Source organism: Triticum aestivum, chromosome 5D (assembly GCF_018294505.1).
Source record: "Triticum aestivum cultivar Chinese Spring chromosome 5D, IWGSC CS RefSeq v2.1, whole genome shotgun sequence".
In the NCBI taxonomy this organism is placed as follows: Eukaryota; Viridiplantae; Streptophyta; class Magnoliopsida; order Poales; family Poaceae; genus Triticum; species Triticum aestivum.
In genome coordinates, this window is record NC_057808.1 from 534,853,210 (window position 1) to 534,871,623 (window position 18,414).

Genomic DNA, 18,414 nt, shown 5'->3' on the forward strand with positions numbered 1-18,414 from the left:
TCTCGGCATGGATGGGACGGTGCTATCTAATGTTGGATGATCATCCGCTTGCTGCTGCCGCTGCTGAGACCCCCTTTCCTGGCTAAGTGAGTCGATCTGCTGCTGCTGCTGCTGGAATTTGAGTGGAAGAGGGAAAGAACAGAGAGGAGAGGGGAAAGGGGAAGAACAGAGCGAGCTCGGGTGGACGAAGGGTTTATGTAGGACGACCTTTAGCACCGATTCGTGCCATGAACCGGTACTAAAGGTGCTGGAGGGGCCCCGGACTGACAACATCCTGCCACCACTCACTTTAGTACCGGTCCGTGGCACGAACCGGTGCTAAAGGTCGGCCACGAACCGGTACTAATGAAAGCGGCTGGCTAGCCGTTGGAACCGGCACTAATGCACACATTAGTGCCGGCTCAAAAGCAAACTGGCACTAATGTGCTTGACATTTGACCATTTTTCTACTAGTGTAACCAAACTCCTAAACTGTATAAGGAAATAAAAAGAAATCATTCCACATGATGAACAAACCGAAGAACTGCAAAAGAGGTAGCCACGGAGGCGCATAGCAGGTTTTCAACAAAATAATTAAGCCATATATGAGTTTTACTCCATTAAATTTAGAGAATCGGCCGTTTACTCCTCTAAACTCGGCTGTTTACTTAGTGTGGTAAAAAATACTCCACTAAACTCGGCCGTTTACTCCTCTATTTTCTAGGAACCGGCTAGAGAGATGCTCTTAGCACAAAACATTTGCGGATCCATCGACACTTGCACTTTGGCTAATTAACTATCGGATATATCAGAGCATGCCCATGGCATGTGCGACTGCAGATATCTATTCTAAAAAGAGCGATTCAACATTACTGCCATGTTGGGGTGGCGCGAACCACCAATTGGTCTGCCTTGTAACCGTTAGATCGGCAGGCAGAGGCAGGCTTTGACCTTTTGCATTTATTAACTGTTTAGCTCGTCCTTGTGCACGCATAAAACCTGAAAGTAGCGCGTGAAAGCATGCTGAAATTGAACATGCGTGCCAATCCGAACATGGAACCTCATATTTAGATTTTAGTAGAACAAGCGGAGGAAACGCCATTCGTGTGAAGACAAGCTAAGCTCCAGGTCCGTACGACGTTCTCTTCGGATCAGAAAAAAAAACTAGAGCTCCTTCTGGGTTCGTACGTGGCTGCGTCCCGTTGTGTTGTTAATTTACTACTAGCACATATGCCCGTGCGTTGCAACGGAAGAGATAATTAATGTGTCCATCACAGCAACGTGACATAGCAATATCCGAATGGTGCCACCCAATGGTGGCAGCGAGACGCACGCTACCATAAATGCATATAAGTCGTGCATTAAAACCATCACGTATTATATTTTTGGTATGATTTTTGTATCACTGCTATGTTATTTAAAAGGCCTAATTTTCAAATCCTACATACCAAGGCATAATTTGCAAGTTGATGCAATTTTCGAAATTCGCACCGAGTCATAAAGAAATCTTGCCAAGTGTGTTTTAGCCCCTCTCACCACTCCCAAATCCACTCTCATGTCGTGCCCTCTTACCAAGTATTATTCCATTGCGTTATTTGTCCAAACGCTTGTGTCATTGCTATTTGTCTTGCAGGAATCTATGCCGTGCACGGTCACCTCTTTAGATATTTAATTCCTAGGTATTAATTTCTCCTTCGTTTTATGCCCACTGGATGGATGAGACACACACATTTCATCCTTTTAGTTCTTATTCTTGAGGCGCCTTGTTTGTCTTCAACACAACTCGTGTACATATATAAATCTGTATAAAATGGCGAGATGGTACTATTTAATGGGGCAGCAAATCTATGGATCAACTTTTTGAAGCAGGCCCAGTTTGACTTGGCCCACGTTTTTTAGGTAGGCTTTACCATCCATTAGATCATTACTAGTAGAACCCTCAAACCCTCAAACCCTTATAGCAGTTTTAAGGGTTGAGAAGTGCTAGTTTTTGACACTTTTAAGGGTTGAAAAACAGGGGCAAAGACTAGAACCCTCAAACCCAACCTTTAAACTGCTTTAAGGGTTGGATTTGAGGGTTCTAGTCTTTGCCTCAACCCCAACCTTTGAAACTGTCATTTCATATATCACACATTTCGTCACATTTCATCATATGACATATCACAAATTCCATCACATTCGACATAAAACAATAATCATTCTAGTTATTATTACAACACCGAATAAAACAATAATCATTCAAATTATTACAACAATGTTTGAGCAAAATACACTAATTGTTCGAATCAAATAAAACAAAGATACATCATGGGCCAATGCGCCGCCCATCCAACTGCCAGTGGTGCTCTACTAGATCATCCCGGAGCCGACCATGAGTGGTTGCATCCTCAATCTCACGATGTGCTTGAAGAAAAGCGTGTATGCGAGAAGGGTTTCTTTCCGGTTGCACACGGGTACCCACATTGTCATAGAAACAAGGGAGGTTTAACCCTCTCTCATCCTCTAGGATCATGTTGTGTAGAATCACACAACATTTCATGATGTTCACCAAGGTTTTTTTGTCCCAAAACCGAGCTGGACCACGAACTATGGCAAACCTTGCTTGCAAAACACCGAAAGCTCTCTCAATATCCTTGCGGGCTGCCTCTTGTGCCTTGGTGAAATGAGCCTCTTTTCTTGTTAAGGGCACCCCATTTTTCTCCTTGATGGACTTCACAAGAGTTGCCCATTCGGGATAGATGCCATCGGTGAGATAGTATCCCATTGAGTACTCATTGTCCATGATTTTGTAGTTGCAAGCTGGAGCATCCCCAGAAATTAATCTTTTGAACAAAGGAGATCTATTGAGGATATTGATATCATTGAGTGTTCCCGGCAACCCAAAGAATGCATGCCAAATCCATGTGTCCTGAGATGCTACGGCCTCAAGCACAATGGTAGCATCACGGCTTTTACCGCAATACATTCCGTGCCATGCCTTTGGGCAATTTTTCCACCTCCAATGCATGCAATCAAGACTACCAAGCATCCCCGGCCATCCCCTTTTTTCATTCATTTCCATTAATCTCTTTGTATCTTCCTCGTTTGGTGCCCGAAGATACTGCTCACCGTACAACCGGATGACCAACTTGGCAAACCTACGGACTGACTCCGTAGTTGTATCTTGCCCAATGCGAAGATACTCGTCGGTATAATCCGCGGGTATGCCATAAGCGAGTACCCGCATTGCCGCCGATATCTTTTGATATGCACTAAACCCCATGATACCGGCGGCGGATCTACGACGTTTAAAGTAATAGGAGGCGGCCTCACAATCGGTGACAATCTTCACAAACAAACTACGCCGCATTCGGTACCTTCTGCGGAAGAGACGAGGAGGGTATGTAGGTACCTCTGCGAAGTAGTCTTCCATCAAATGCTCGTGTCCGAGAGCGCGGTTCCGGTAGATGGTGACTCGCCCCATCTTCGACCCTCTCCTCTGATCCATCAGCTTCACGCGGTTTTCAAACGATTGCACGTCGATGAGGAGGCTCATCATCTCGACGTCGTCTTCTTGCAACAACTCATCAATGTCGGAATCGTCGGATGTCGACCAATCCGACGAATCGGACATCGAGTCCATGGCAACGTCATCGTTGTTCATCTCCATCTACAAAAAGCATTCAATATTTAGTGCTACAAATTGAAACAATAAAGAAAATGAAAAAAAAAGAAAAATGAAAAAATAAACATACCTTCGGGCGAGGCCGAGGCGGGCAGGGGGCGCGGCAGAGGTGGGTTGGGGAGGACGCGGCGGGGCGGAGGCCGGGGAAGACCGCGGCGGGGAGGACGCACGGCGGCCGGCGTCGGGGAAGACCGCGGCGGGGCGGAGGGCGGGCAGGGGCGGCGATCCGCGCGGAGAGGAGGAGGCGCGGCCGTCCAGGGCCGGGGATGGACGCGGCGGGGCGGAGGCCGGGGAAGACCGCGGCGGGGAGGACGCGCGGCGGCCGGCGTCGGGGAAGACCGCGGCGGGGCGGAGGGCGGGCAGGGGCGGCGATCCGCGCGGAGAGGAGGAGGCGCGGCCGTCCGGGGCCGGGGATGGACGCGGCCGAGGCGTGAGGCGCCGGCGGGACGGCGGGGACAGCGGGCGGGCGGTCGGATCCGCGCGGCGGCGGCGGCGCGGAGGTTGGGGAGGATGAAACTTCCCTCCCGCGCGTCGTTGCTACGATTTGGGGGTCGACCCCTATTTTCCTCCCAAGCCCTCACTTCTACAGGTTGGAGATGTGTTTCCGGGTTGGGCCTCTAAAAAAATTTGAGGGTCTAAGGGTTAAAGGGGTCTAGTCTACGCACTTTTTTCTGTCCAAACTGTAAAAAGCAGTTATTTTTACAGATTCGGCTCCATGTTTTCAGCGCCGATCCCACCGCCACCGCCCGCGACGGCCTCAGCACCATTCGCGCCGCCGCCGCCCGCGATGGCCTTCTCTGCATCCTCCTCGACACTCGCCGTCATCCCGGCGACCTCGGGGGAGACGCTGCCCGCGGAGCCACCCGTGGCCGTGATCCCGATCGTCCCCGCGCCGCCACCCGCGGCATCGGTCACAGCTGTTGTTCCTGCCACGGCTCCGCCAACCGCCGCCCCTGCTGCTGGCGTCATCACGCCCGCCGGGCCGTTCCACTTCGACAACTTGATCGCCATCAGACTCACGCCGGACAACTACTTGTTCTGGAGCGCCAAGGTTCTACCGCTGCTACGCAGCCGGTCTCTTCTAGGGTTTGTTGATGGCTCGCTACCGTGTCCTCCGCAGGTCATCCCTACCGTCCACGGCCCGGCCATCAACCCGGAACACCGTATGTGGGTACAACAGGACCAGGCGATCCTCTCTGCCATCCAGGGATCCCTAGGCGATGGGGTTGCTGGCCTCTGTCTCTTCGCTGCCACCTCCATGGACGCTTGGATGACCCTTGAGCATGCCTCTGCTCAGGTTTCTACCTCCCGCTCGATGGCCCTTCGCAGCGAGCTCGCCGACATCAAGAAGCTGGACTCCTCCGCCACGACCTACTTCAAGAAGATGAAGGTGCTGGCGGACACGCTCACCTCCATTGGTCGGCCACTTAGTGATGAGGAGTTCGCCGGCTTCGTCATCAAAGGCCTCGACGTCGAGTACGACAATCTCGCTGAGGTCGTTCACAATACCAAGCCCGTGATGCCTCCTCACGAGCTCTACTCACGTCTCCTCTTCACCGAGCAACGCGTCGAGGCTCGTCGCGCCTCCACCAACATCACCGCCCAGCCGGCGGCCTTCTGGGCTTCTCGCGGCCAGCGCCCCCTGCCCCGTCGTCCGGCAAGCCCGCCCCGCCCCCTGCATCGACCATGGGTGGGGGCCCTAACACTCGGTTGGTGTGCCAGTTGTGTGGTCGTGAACGCCACGTCGCCTCCAAGTGTCACCGCCGCTTTCAGAGGAGCTTTATTGGCATCGGTAATGACGGCAAGGGCAACGAGCGCCAGTTTGCCATGGCAGACTTTGGCCCCCCTGTGGCCGCCCCGGCTGCCCACATCGCGGCCGCGCCGGCTGCCCACATCGCCGCCAAGGGGAAGGACCCGCGCGTCGAGCAAGGATACACACCATCTTACCCCGTTGATCCAGCCTGGTATATGGACACTGGCGCCAGGGATCACATGACGAACGAGCTCAACAAACTCTCCACCTACCAGCCCTACTACGGGCACGATCAGGTTCACACCGCCAATGGTGTAGGTATGCCCATCTCTCACATTGGCCAAGCATCTCTTTTAACTAGTCATCCCTCTAGGCAGCTTCATCTTCGTAATGTTTTACGGGTACCCTTGGTGACTCGTAATCTTATATCTGTCCCTAAGCTCACCCTTGATAATCATGTCCTATGTGAATTTCACCTTTTTAATCTTTTTGTTAAGGATCGAGCAACTCGGGACGTTCTGCTTAGTGGCCGGTTGAGCCAAGGCTTGTACCGTTTGGAGGATCCATCCACCCCGTGCGTCTTCAGCGGTGTTCGTGTGTCGCCTTCCGAGTGGCACTCTCGCTTTGGTCACCCCGCCACACCCATCGTTCGTCACATAATCCAGTGTCATGAGCTGCCATTAGTGCCTAGCAATAAAGAGATATCCGTGTGTGATGCCTGTCAACAAGGCAAGAGTCATCAGCTACCTTTTGTTTCATCTGCTAGAGAAGTAAAGAACCCTCTTGAAATTGTGTTTTCTGATGTGTGGGGTCCGGCACAAACATCTGTTAGTGGTCACAACTATTATGTCAGTTTGGTTGATGCCTATAGTCGCTTTACATGGCTTTATCTTCTTAAGCGCAAATCTGATGTGTTTGATATATTCATACAGTTTCAATTGCATGTTGAACGTCTAGTCAAGCATAAAATTATCCATGTTCAGTCAGATTGGGGGGGGGCGAATATCGCAACCTCAACACTTTCTTTAATAAGCTTGGGATCTCTCATCGTTTATCATACCCGCATACACATCAGCAGAATGGCGTTGTTGAGCGCAAACATCGCCATATAGTTGAGATCGGCCTCACACTTCTTGCTCATGCTTCTGTACCCTTTCGTTTTTGGAGTGATGCTTTTGCCACCGCGTGTTTTCTCATTAACAGATTACCTACGCGTGTTCTTAATATGAAAACTCCTATTAAGCTTCTCTTAGGCGAAACTCCTGACTATACCTTTTTTAAGGTGTTCGGGTGTGCCTGCTGGCCTCATCTTCGTCCTTATAATGATCGCAAACTTGAGTTTCGCTCCAAAAAGTGTGTGTTCTTAGGGTATAGTTCTCTCCATAAAGGCTACAAGTGTCTCCATGTCCCAACCAATCGAGTCTACATATCTCGGGATGTTGTTTTTGATGAGACCGTCTTACCCTTTTCTGCCATGCCTCAGTCATCCACCACAGCACCATCTATGTATTCATCTCCTCTTATGCCTGGCCAATTTAAAGATGTTGCATATTCGCCTGTGTTGTTACCTAATCATGGTGCAGGAATTGGACGTGGAGCTCGCCTGGAACTCCTCCCTGACGGACCCGCTCCGTCGCCTGTGGTGCATGTCGATAGGCCGGTGCATGCACCGCCTCCCGACCTCAACCCTGCACCGGGCCCCCCGTCTCCAACCGCGCCTGGGCCGGAGCCCATGCTGGCTACTGCGACTGGGCCAGAGCCCGCGACGGCCTCCTCTGAGCAGTCTCCGTCGCCGCCTCCTCGCTCGGACTCACCTCCATCGTCACCATCGCCATTCGCGCGGGCGTCCCTGCTGCCTACTTCGCCCGGGTCTGCAGTGGCTCACACGCCGCTGGGGCCTACGTCGCCTGGCCCGCCGTCGCCCGGCCCGCCCGGTCCGCCGTCGCCCGGCCCGCCGTCACCCGGTCCTTCTTCGCCGGAGTCCCCTGGATCGGCCTCACCTGCTCCGGACATCCCGCCGGCCCCGGTGTTCGCTCCTCCGCGGCGTCCACACACTGGCAGCCGCAGTGGCATTGTTCGTCCCAAGGAGCGCACCGATGACACGGTCACCTATCTTGCTGCTAGCCTGGCTCATGTTGTGGATGATCCAATCACCGAACCACGCAGTTATCAAGCCGCTATGAGTATTCCACACTGGAGGGCTGCCATGGAACAAGAATATCATGCTCTTATGAAGAATAAGACCTGGACACTTGTTCCCCCTCCGTCTCGCGTCAACATCATTGATTCGAAGTGGGTGTTCAAGGTGAAGAAACATGCAGATGGTTCCATTGAGCGCTACAAAGCACGCCTCGTGGCTAAGGGTTTTAAACAGCGTCAGGGCCTGGACTATGAGGATACATTCAGCCCGGTTGTCAAGCCTACCACTATTCGAGTTCTTCTGTCTCTGGCAGTTTCTCGTGGATGGTCTCTCCGCCAGCTTGATGTGCAGAACGCTTTTCTTCATGGATTGCTTGAAGAAGAGGTTTACATGCGGCAGCCAACTAGATTTGTTGATCACACTCAGCCTCATCACCTCTGTCATCTGACGAAGGCCATATATGGACTGAAGCAGGCTCCCCGTGCCTGGCATGCTCGCCTGGCTTCAGCTCTACGCACTCATGGGTTCATTCCTTCGACGGCTGATACTTCACTGTTCTTGTTTCAGCGACCGAGTGTGACCATGTACCTCCTTGTGTATGTGGATGATATTGTCCTGGTGAGCTCATCTCCGACGGTCGCTGATGCTCTTGTGACTGACTTGGTCGTGATTTTGCAGTTAAGGATTTGGGACAACTTCATTTCTTCCTGGGTACTGAGGTCGCTCATCAGTCTCGTGCAGTTTGGCTCTCACCCAGAAGAAGTACTCTCTTGATCTCTTGCGCCGTGCTGGTATGCTCAAGTGCAAGCCATCGCCTACGCCCATGTCCTCCACTGACACCCTTTCTGCTGCTGATGGTGCTCCTCTCTCTCTTGAGGATGCTACTGAGTACAGGAGTATTGTTGGTGGCTGCAGTATCTGACGATCACGCGTCCTGATCTCTCCTTTGCGGTTAACAGGGTGTGCCAGTATCTTCATGCTCCTACTGATATACACTGGTCTGCTGTGAAGCGCATACTGCGTTATGTGCGTCTCACTGTCTCCTTTGGTCTTCACTTGCGCCCTAGTTCCTCCGGAGTTCTTTCTGCATTCTCTGATGATGATTGGGTTGGGTGTCCAGTTGACAGGCGATCCACGGGGGGACATGTTGTGTTTTCGGTCCTAATCCGATCGCCTGAAGTGCACGCAAGCAAGCCACTGTTTCCCGCAGCAGCACAGAAGCTGAGTACAAGTCGGTTGCCAATGCGACTGCCGAACTTATATGGATTGAGTCCCTACTTCGAGAGCTAGGAGTTGCTCAGCCACATCCTTCGGTCCTTTGGTGTGACAACATCGGTGCTATGTTTCTTTCATCAAACCCGGTGTTCCATGCACAGACTAAACACATTGAGATTGACTATCATTTTGTGAGGGAACGTGTTGCACAGAAGCTACCACAAGTCAAGTTTATCTCTTCAAAAGATCAACTTGCAGACATCTTCACCAAGCCTCTACCTTCTCCCATGTTTGAGGTCTGTAGGCGCAATCTCAACCTCCTAGATACTTCAGGAGTGAGTTGAGATTGAGGGAGGGTGTTAGACTTCGTATTGTAGCCCTACTGTGTAAACCATACCTTATTGGTATTGGACTTGTATGTCATCATTATATGTATGTGATAGGCCACCCCTTTGAGGGTTGAGCCAGTTCCCCCAAAACCTACGTTTTACACCCACCCATACCCTACCCATTGCCATCCTTATTATAAACACTCTCGCCGCCACTAGCATCGTCCCTTCGGGGACATCCGATAAATTGGAACAATACAGAGAAGATTAGCATGGGCCCTGCGCAAGAACGACACGCACAAATCGAGAAATGGTCCAAATTTTTTTGCAAGCCCCTTTTTCTTCTCACAAATGCGCCGCTGCATCAGAAAAGCCTACGGTGTCAGCTCCCACGTGCTCCTGTGCTAGACCCATGATTCTTTTTTCAAGAACATTAAAGAATGATTTTTTAGGGACCTAGAATCATTAACTTATTTGCTTGATTGCACTAAAATTAAGGGTATGAATCATCGTTGCAGGACCTAGAAGTGGTGCTACTACAATGGTGACTAGTAGAAGAGTGGTGCTACTACAATGGTGACTAGTAGAAGCTTTTGTCAACATCGGGAAATAATTGGACACCAGGTGTACAACACTGTCAGAACCCATGCAGTCCTTGCTTGGACAGATGCGCAACGTCTTTCCATGAAGCAACCTGTTTGCATTGGTTGACCACGAGATAAATGTACTCCCACCTAGGTTTCTTTTGCCTGAGGTTACTAGTTAGAGTTGGCAGGAATCATCGTGGCATGAACTTATACGTGGGAGTGCGTTCGTCAATTTTTTTTACGTGGGAGTGCTTGTCCTGGTTGCAAAGATAGACTCAGAGTGCATACTGCATAACTGTTCTCCACTGTAGGGCTGGAATTCGAGCCGAGTCGAGCCAGCTCGGCTCGACTTGCTAGAGCTCGTTTCAATAACGAGCCAGCTTAACTCGACTCGCTACTATAACGAGCTCAAATCCAAGATCAGCTCGACTCGTATAGCTTGCGAGCTAACTCGTTTAGCTTGTTAAGCTTATTATAGGTATAAACATAAAACCTTATGACTATGATAAAAAATGTTAATTAGGAATGTAACATGTACATATAAAACATGTATAATGTTCACAAACAATTGTAAGTAGCTTAACTTACGATTGTCGGTACCATCAACATGTCAACAACTCAGTATCATGTACATGACCACAATTTCACATACAATGGTATATGGCCATAATAATCGGCAAGTTAGTAACATGCATGTACATGACCCGAGAGGTGGGCTTACGCGGCACTGTCGCTGTCGCGAACTCACGATTCAGAAACAAAGAAGACAGGAGGGGAATCGACAAACTGGTTTCTCGCTATTTCGCTAGGGATGAAAGGAGGGGAATCGGGCTGTGTGTCTCGTGAGCGGTTAGGCCTAGTGTTATGCGGATGGGCCTTGTGTTGTGCCTACGCGACTAGCCTGGGATGCAAGTTGGTGCTGTGTGGCTGATTTTTATACGTAGCCTAACGAGTTACACGAGTACTCATGAACTCGGCTCGTTTAGCTTGATCCATAAACGATCTTAAAATAAAGCTTGGCTCGAGTTGTTATTTTTTGACTTCGAGTCGATTTGAGCCAAGTCAGAAGCTACTCGTTTAGCTCGCGAGCTTTGAGCTTTCTTTCCAGCCCTACTCAACGGGTTTACTATATCCTAGCTAATTACCCAGGAGTATATTGTACACACGCGTGGCACAGGCAGGACCGTAAAGAGTGCTTGTAGTACCAGCAAAGACACGTTGCAGATTCACCCTGCATACTTAATTAACCTCTTGGGTACAAGCAAGTAAGAAGATGTACGTGTGTGACCTCAAGTAGAACCCCCCTAGTGGCAGAACCGTAACAAAAGAGTGCTTCCTTCGCACTGTCTCTCTGCTTGTCTCCACCGATGTAACGCGTACCACACACGTGTCCACGTCGACGGCAGTTAACATTGCTGAAATATTTTGTGTCGACGTCGATGGCAGTTAACACTGCTGAAACAGTAATTTTTATTGTCACTCTCAGGCAACGTTGAGGTGTCTCGATCCGTGGTTTATTTTTATTTGGCTGACACATCATCTGGTTTGGCCGGCTAATCTGCAAAAGGCGTGTGTTTGCGCGTGGCACGTGACACTTGGTGCATGGCAGCCAAGCCATTCCATTATCATCAAGACAGCCACGTTTACGCCGGGTAAAGCATTCACCCAAAACAGATGCTTGGGTTCCGGTTGCTTACCCACTGGTTTCACAGGGAGACGGTTTCTCTACCTCGTGGTCAATGGCGTGCTCGTTATCACTCGACTAGAACAAGTGACGTGACTCCTTTTAGGCTCACCCCTCCGATGCCATGTCCATGTGGTTCCGAGTCGTTCGCTACCGTCTGATAGATTGCCAACCATAAGCAAAAGGCTTTGTTTCGTTATGAAAAGTATAAAAGGCCGACCCTAAGTTTGAGTCGGTTGATGCACGGATAATGATCAACCGCCCCGTGGGCCGTTCGATCGAGTCAACCATGGTCGCCGACCATCCACCTCTTTTCCTGCTCCCCCTCGCAACATTTGTCATGTTGCGCTGCATTCCTCTGTGACATCTACCATGTTGTGTTGCGCTGCGTTGCATCCCTTCACGAAAACTGTCATGTTGCATTGTGTCCCTTTGCGACATCTACTATGTTGTGTTACGTTCCTTCGCAGCACCTCATTGGGACGCCAACACACCTGAGTTGCGCTCGGCTATCTGCAACATGGCCCACGTTGCAGCAATGTGTGTGGTGAGAAGGGTCTTGCGCGCCACACAAATTAAAGACTGATAGGACGGTAGTGGAGGCGGCCAACATGCACCAGCGATTAGTTGGTGTGTTCACAAGTGTTTCTCGAAAAGTAATGAAACCCGGCTTCCACGGTGGAAGGCGTATGAAAAAAAAAGGGAACTCTTTTGAATTAGACACACGTACCAAGTGTTCCCCATGGCCACCGTCCAACCCTCAACAAACCATGTTGACTAAACATACATACCGTACGTTCGTAAACGATTCATATCATGGAGAATTGGAGATCAAAAGTACAAGCTGCCAGAACAACCGGTGGAGACCTTTCCGCGACAAACATATTTTGGAGTACGCCAATGGCATATACAATATCTTCATAGAAGGTAGCAAGACGATGTACAAGATGCTCACCCTTACCGTATATAAAGCAGGGTGAAATCCTGTTTCGAGGAGGATTGTGAATGATATATAGGATAAAGCAACCACTCACAAGTCAAACACACCTATTGTGATCAGACACGAGAGTTCAACCTTTTCCATAAATTCCAGGGAATTGGAATCACTTGAGTGTCAAACCATCCTTTGTTCTCTTTAGGCTTTAGGGATCACCCCTCTAGTTCTTAACCACCGGTTCTCAAGGGTGTCCATCGAGTTTGGATGATGGGATCATTACGAGAGGGAACCATATGCCAAGTCTGTCTTAGTGTACACATTGGACTGAATGAGGATGTGGTCCGTTCTCTCTTCCTCTTCTAGACAGAGATAGCAAGGCAACATGTAGATTTGAATAGCAAGCCTGATCTGGGATCAGATCAGATGTCCAAATTCTGTACAAAAGAGTCAACGAAATAAAAATCTTTACGTGTTAGTGGCGCCCAGCTTCTCACTTGTGCTTGGCCAACTACCTGAGTAACTCGCATTGAATTTGTGATCTCTCTTCTCGTTCCTATTATCAGTAATTTTTACAGCGTCCCAAGTTCAACATAGAAGCCAACAAGTGCGCTCCCACGTTTGCGCTCACGACCTGGCTACCAGAAGCAAACGGACGCGGCGTTTGCAGCCTTCGTTGCGCGGGGGATGCGGCCGTAGCGGAACCCGTGGCCGGCCCGGCGGGGGGAGGAGCGCCGGCGGAGCGCGGGGGCGGCCCAGCCGAAGCAGAGGCGGATGCGCGCCCGGAGGCGTCGGAGCCCCTTGGCGGCGGCTCGACGCAGACGTCGCGCCCCGGCCCAGACGACGCGGCGCACGCGCGCGCGCGGCGAGACCTCGGCGTCGCGGGAGAAGTGGTAGCTCCGGAGGAACAGCTGCCGCCGCTCTACCTGCTGCTCCCACTGCGCCATGTATTCCACGTACGACAAAGCCGTCGTCGCCATCGTATTTTCCCCCGTCGTCCCCAGCGCCGCTACCTGCACGGACATGGGCGCTGACAGGTTCTTGGCTCGCCGGCTGGCTTACTCTGCCCCGCTCTCTGTGGGTCTCTTGATGGAAGCAAGAAAGAGTAAGCGCGTGGGTGAGGAGGATGAGTGGTGGTGGCTGCGGGTTGTGATCTGAGGAGGTATGCGGCGAACCGGAGGATTTATAGGGGAGGAGCGGCGGCTGGAGGAGGAGGAGTTGGCGGCGCTGGCTGCAGGCAGCTTCGAGGCAGAGAAGAGGGGAGATGGTTGGAGTGGGAGCGGGAGGGTGGCTGGATTTATGCTAACCTTGGACGCTTTGCCTGCGCTTGGCGGGCTAATTTACTTTACTTTACATTACATCCACAAATCATACACTGTTTGCTTGATTGGAAAATGACACTGCCATTTGTAGCTCCTTCTAGTCTGTTCCAGAAATTGGACAGACAAATGACTCTGCATAAACTGGATCATTTTCACCAATGAATTGGTCTAGAACAGAAGCACAAAAACATTTGAGCATCGATTGGTCGACAGCTCCACTTTGGCACTACTAATTTAACTGCCAGAGCATGGCCATGGCATGTGTCAGTGCAGATTTCCGTTCCAAAAACTATTGCATATTTTGCGGGGCCACCCCCGTTGGTGCGCATTTTATCCTCTTGTAACCGTTTGCTCGGCAGGCTTTGACCTTTTTCTGTTTTATTACTGTTTCGCCCCTGTGCATGTTTAAGGCCTGAAAGTAGCGCGTGAATGCGAGTCTAAAATGTGTAATGCGTGCGTGCTGAAGTAGTCTGAACATGGAACAGAGATTTAGATTTGAGCGGTAGTAGAACGAAGAGAGGAAGCGGCATTGGCGTGAAGACAAGCGCTGGCCTGCTCCTCAGATTCAGAAAAACTGAAGCTGTTGTTTCGTACGTGGCTGCGTCCCGTTGTGCTGTTAATTAACTATATATAATACGTATACTCCTGCTAACAACGACGGTCAATGGTAGTCATTATGTCACGGCCAGTACAGCATGCCCCGTTGAGGTTTGACCTTGTCACTCGTAGAGATTTCCGTCAGTTCTCGGCGGGTTTTGTATCCATTGGTCGACATGTAATTTGACTGACGTCCTGCATGCCGAAAGCGTGTGCTCAAATGGAAATATAAACGCTAGATCGTTGCTTGGTCTTCCACATCCGTACTACTGCATTGCATACATGTAGAGCAGTATATTTTGGTTAGAGCCAAGGAAAACACCATTGGCATGAAGACAAACTAGCTGGTGTGCTCGTTCATTCCACCACACCAACAAACGAACCCTTTACTTTTGTTCTGGATTCTGGATCAGGCCCGGTGATGTGGGTCTACCTAGGAGTACGTTGGGAACGTTCCACCACACACGCGGCACGGCGGCCATGGACGACGGACGACAGACAGATACATGAGCGGAGGAGCGCCGCGCCCGCCGGCCGACCTTATCCGTGGCATGCATGCATGTCACGTCCACACGTGCTCGCTATCCCGCCCGTTCCCTCTCGGCTCTCGCTCGCCCGTATGCAGCAAGGGCGTGTTATGGTTGCCTGCATGAGACCCGGCCTGGCTCGCCGATTGGTTGCCTGCTTTTACTGTTCGGCCCGTATGGCACGAACCTTAAATCACTCCTGGGCCTGACTTTCTGGGAACGCTCGAAGCGGCAGTTTTTCCAGGGCCAGGCCCGAGCGGTGCACGTGAGCGACGGCGGCTGCACGCGCGCGGCCACCCTCGAGAAGTCGCGTTGCTTCCCGAAGCACCGGCAGTTATTAGCCTCACCGCCCTCACCGCTCCCTCTCCCCACTCTTCCCTACTCTCCCAACTCTCACCGGCGGCGGTGGATCGGAGGAGAGCAAGAAGATCACCGGACTCCATCACCGGCGAGCGGATCATCACCTGGCCCGCGACAATGGCGGTAAGCACTTCTCTGTTCGTCATGCACTACGTTTTCGCGTTCGATCCGGCGATAGATTCGATCCACGGCGGAGAGGGGAATGGGGAATGGGGGTAGATAAGCATGGCAGTTCATACTAGTTCATACGAGTTCATACTACTTCATACTAGTTCATGCAAGATTGGAATAGAGGTATATGCGGATGGAGTAGAAGGGGGATTGGGGGATTGGGGGTACAGAACAGACATCGGCTAACTGCGGCGGCCGTCACCGGCGTGCGGAGCGGTGGGTCGAGTGGCTTGCCTTCATCTTCTTGTCCATCGCCGTGCGGGGCGGCGGGTCATCGTTGCTGTCGGAGGAGTCGAGGTCGATCTGCCACGTACGATGGCCTGGCTCCGGCGCCCTCACTAGCATCTGCACCGATTCCTCCTCTTCCTTAGGCTCCCCACCGATGACCGCCGGCGGCACGATCACTAGTAGAAAAACGACTTTTAGTACCGGTTCGTAAGGACCTTTAGTACCGGTTCTGGAACCGGTACTAAAGAGTGGGGGCTAAAGGTCCCCCCCTTTAGTCCCGGTTTAACACGAACCGGGACCAAAGGCCCACCACGTGGCACGAGGCGCGCCGTGGTCTGGGGGACCTTTAGTCCCGGTTGGTAAGGATTTATTATTATTATTATTGAAATAAAGCAAAAACAGCCAGACTACTGGGCCGGCACGGCCTGCATACGACTAGAAACCCAATCTCTAGTTGGGCCAGGATGCAGGCCCGTACGGCCCCGTAGGCCCCACAGGGCAGAAGACTTGCAATAGGCCCACAAAGGCCTGCTTAGAGAGGAGCTCGACACGGTAGCCGCGGCGGGGCTTATAAACCGGTGCGAGCTCCTCTCAACTTGCGAGGTGGGACTAAACATTGTGCACTGCGGGTGACAGCGCACCACCTTTAGTACCGGTTGATGGCTCCAACCGGTACTAGGGGGGGGGGGGTCTTTAGTACCGGTTGGAGCCACCAACCCGTACTAAAGGCCACCACCTCTTTAGTACCGGTTCGTGGCACGAACCGGTACTAAAGATTCGCCACGAACCGGTACTAATGAGCGTCGCCCGCCTGGCCGTTGGAACCGGCATTAATGGTCACATTAGTGCCGGTTCAATACCAAACCGGGACTAATGAGTTTCACATTAGACCCTTTTTCTACTAGTGGATTGCCGTCTCCCAGTACACTGCGGCACGGCGGTCATTAGGAGCCCATTAGTTCTTGTACTTGAACCACTTCTTTCTCTGTTTAGCGTCGTCGGAGACGGCCTGATTCATGGCCCAGCGAATGACGTCGACTGCCATCGCGCCCTTCGCTGGGTCAGGAATCAGCGTTTTCAACTCTTGTGCAGTGGCCCTCATGAGCACTGCATCAGATTCCTTTTGCATGTCAGGCATGGAGCCGAAGTTCGCGCACACCTCCATGGTGTTCTCGAACTTGGTACAGTCACCAGCCGACCACCCGAGGAAGAAGGCCCTCCAGCCAATACCCCAAGGAAAGGGTTGGCGTTGGAGCTAGAGTTAGAGCTAGAGCTCATGGCGATGGAGAGGAGGAAGGTTGATAGTGAGAGAAGAGAGGGGTGGGTAAGAAGTGCTGGGCAGGGTGAGTAAATATAGGCGCGATGGAGAGGAGAAATAGTGACAGTGATGCCGTTTTAACTACATGCTCTTCAATAAGCCATGAACTCTGTGCTGTGCATGACTCCATGAATTGTGTGCAAATTGAGGAGAGCAATGAGATGGGCACGGAGGTGCTCCCGGCCATTGACAAGAAGGGCAAGCAGCCCGTTAATCCAATGCCCGAGGTGGTGCTGCCCCCCACCGCCGAGGAAGACCCGAAGACGCCTGAGGTTGGCAACGACGAGGGCATGGAGGAGCCCCCAGCAACAAGCGCCGCAACTACGGCCACTACCATCAGGAGGATGGCCCAACTCACTTCTGCAAGGCCATCCTTGCACCGAAGCTTGAGTGCATCCCCATGCCCCTGGACTTTACCAAGCACTTCGTCGCGGTGCCGACGGAGTTCGAGCTCAGGAACAACACCGGCTGGTCCTGGAAGGTGACGGTGAAGCTGATGAACGGCGGGGTGACCCTGGATCAGGGTTGGGCCACCTACGCAGCCGTTCATCAGATCACGATCGGCTACATGATGACCTTCAAGCTCCTCACTCCCGACACCCTCAAGGTCATCATCTTCGACGACGATGGCATTGCGGTCGTCAACAAGTGCAGGAAGCACGACGAAGCCTTCGCCGCCAAGGACTAGGGCCGGGGCACCTCCTAAGTACTATCGAGTCTGCTTTAAACTTTGTCTGCATGTTATGGTTTATGCGTTGAACTGTTATGAAGTGTGGTTGCATGGCGTGTTATCACCTCCATCGGCAGCAGAGCACCCAGCGTCATTTGCTTGCTTAATATTGTAGACTGAGTAGTATCAAACAATATACGTATTCATAGATTGAGTGTGCATGCGTGCGTGCATATCCGGGCGCGAGAAATGATGATTAACCAATGATGATAGACGGGTCAAACGCACGGCTTGGTCTTCACGTCACGCCGGCTGGCTGCTCTGCTATGCTCGGCCGTATGCACAAATTCATCTTACTCTCAGAAGATTGAAGCAGTAAGCTTCCCCAGTACGTTATGTACTGTGGCGCACTACCCCCTCCGTTCGAGTATAATCCAAGTGGAGTAGTAGTATCTTTCCTGCAATTTAAGTCAGAAAGAGAAACGGTAAATGCATATTTCATATGTTGGGTGGGTGGCATGCGTGACCGCGGTGAAAAGTAGTACCAATCCAGATCGGGGCTGAAACCTGATCGAACCTGAGCCCATTATTCGCCGCCTCCTCCTGATCCAAAAAAAGCTAGGGTTCCTGCCTCTCGTCTGCGCCACCGTAGATCCGTCTTATCTTCGGTGGCCCTAGGGCCATGGGCGTAGTGGATCTTGCCAAGGGCCGGCGGGAGGGCTTTGATTTTTATCGTTTTCTTTCATTTTGTTAGGGTTTGTGTTCTGCTCAGAAAGACAAGACGGCAGCGGCTCTCTGAAGATGGAATAAAGGTCTTTCCGTCTAGCACCCGTTCCGGCGGTGCGTCTAGCATCGTTGGTGGGCGTGTGTAGGTGTGTCTCTGGCGGATCTATCTTTGGTGGATTTGCTTGGATCTCGTCGTTGTTCGTCTACGTT

At 51.6% G+C, this 18,414-nt stretch overlaps 1 protein-coding gene and 1 non-coding gene across 2 annotated transcripts; one reads left to right on the forward strand and one right to left on the reverse strand.

Annotated features, from left to right (window-relative positions):
* Positions 1 to 9,303: 9,303 nt before the first annotated feature.
* Positions 9,304 to 9,405, forward strand: LOC123126894 (U6 spliceosomal RNA). The gene has a single exon (XR_006462102.1). It is a non-coding gene; the product is annotated as a U6 spliceosomal RNA (small nuclear RNA).
* Positions 9,406 to 12,581: 3,176 nt separating this feature from the next.
* Positions 12,582 to 13,426, reverse strand: LOC123126045 (uncharacterized). Its single transcript, XM_044546459.1, has one exon. The coding sequence runs from the start codon at positions 13,308 to 13,310 to the stop codon at positions 12,924 to 12,926; it is 387 nt and encodes a 128-aa protein (XP_044402394.1). The 5' UTR covers positions 13,311 to 13,426; the 3' UTR covers positions 12,582 to 12,923.
* Positions 13,427 to 18,414: the final 4,988 nt, after the last annotated feature.

Bases quoted from the DNA above. Each gene is read 5' to 3' on its own strand.
- LOC123126045 (XM_044546459.1), bottom strand. From the start codon at position 13,310: ATGTCCGTGCAGGTAGCGGCGCTGGGGACGACGGGGGAAAATACGATG.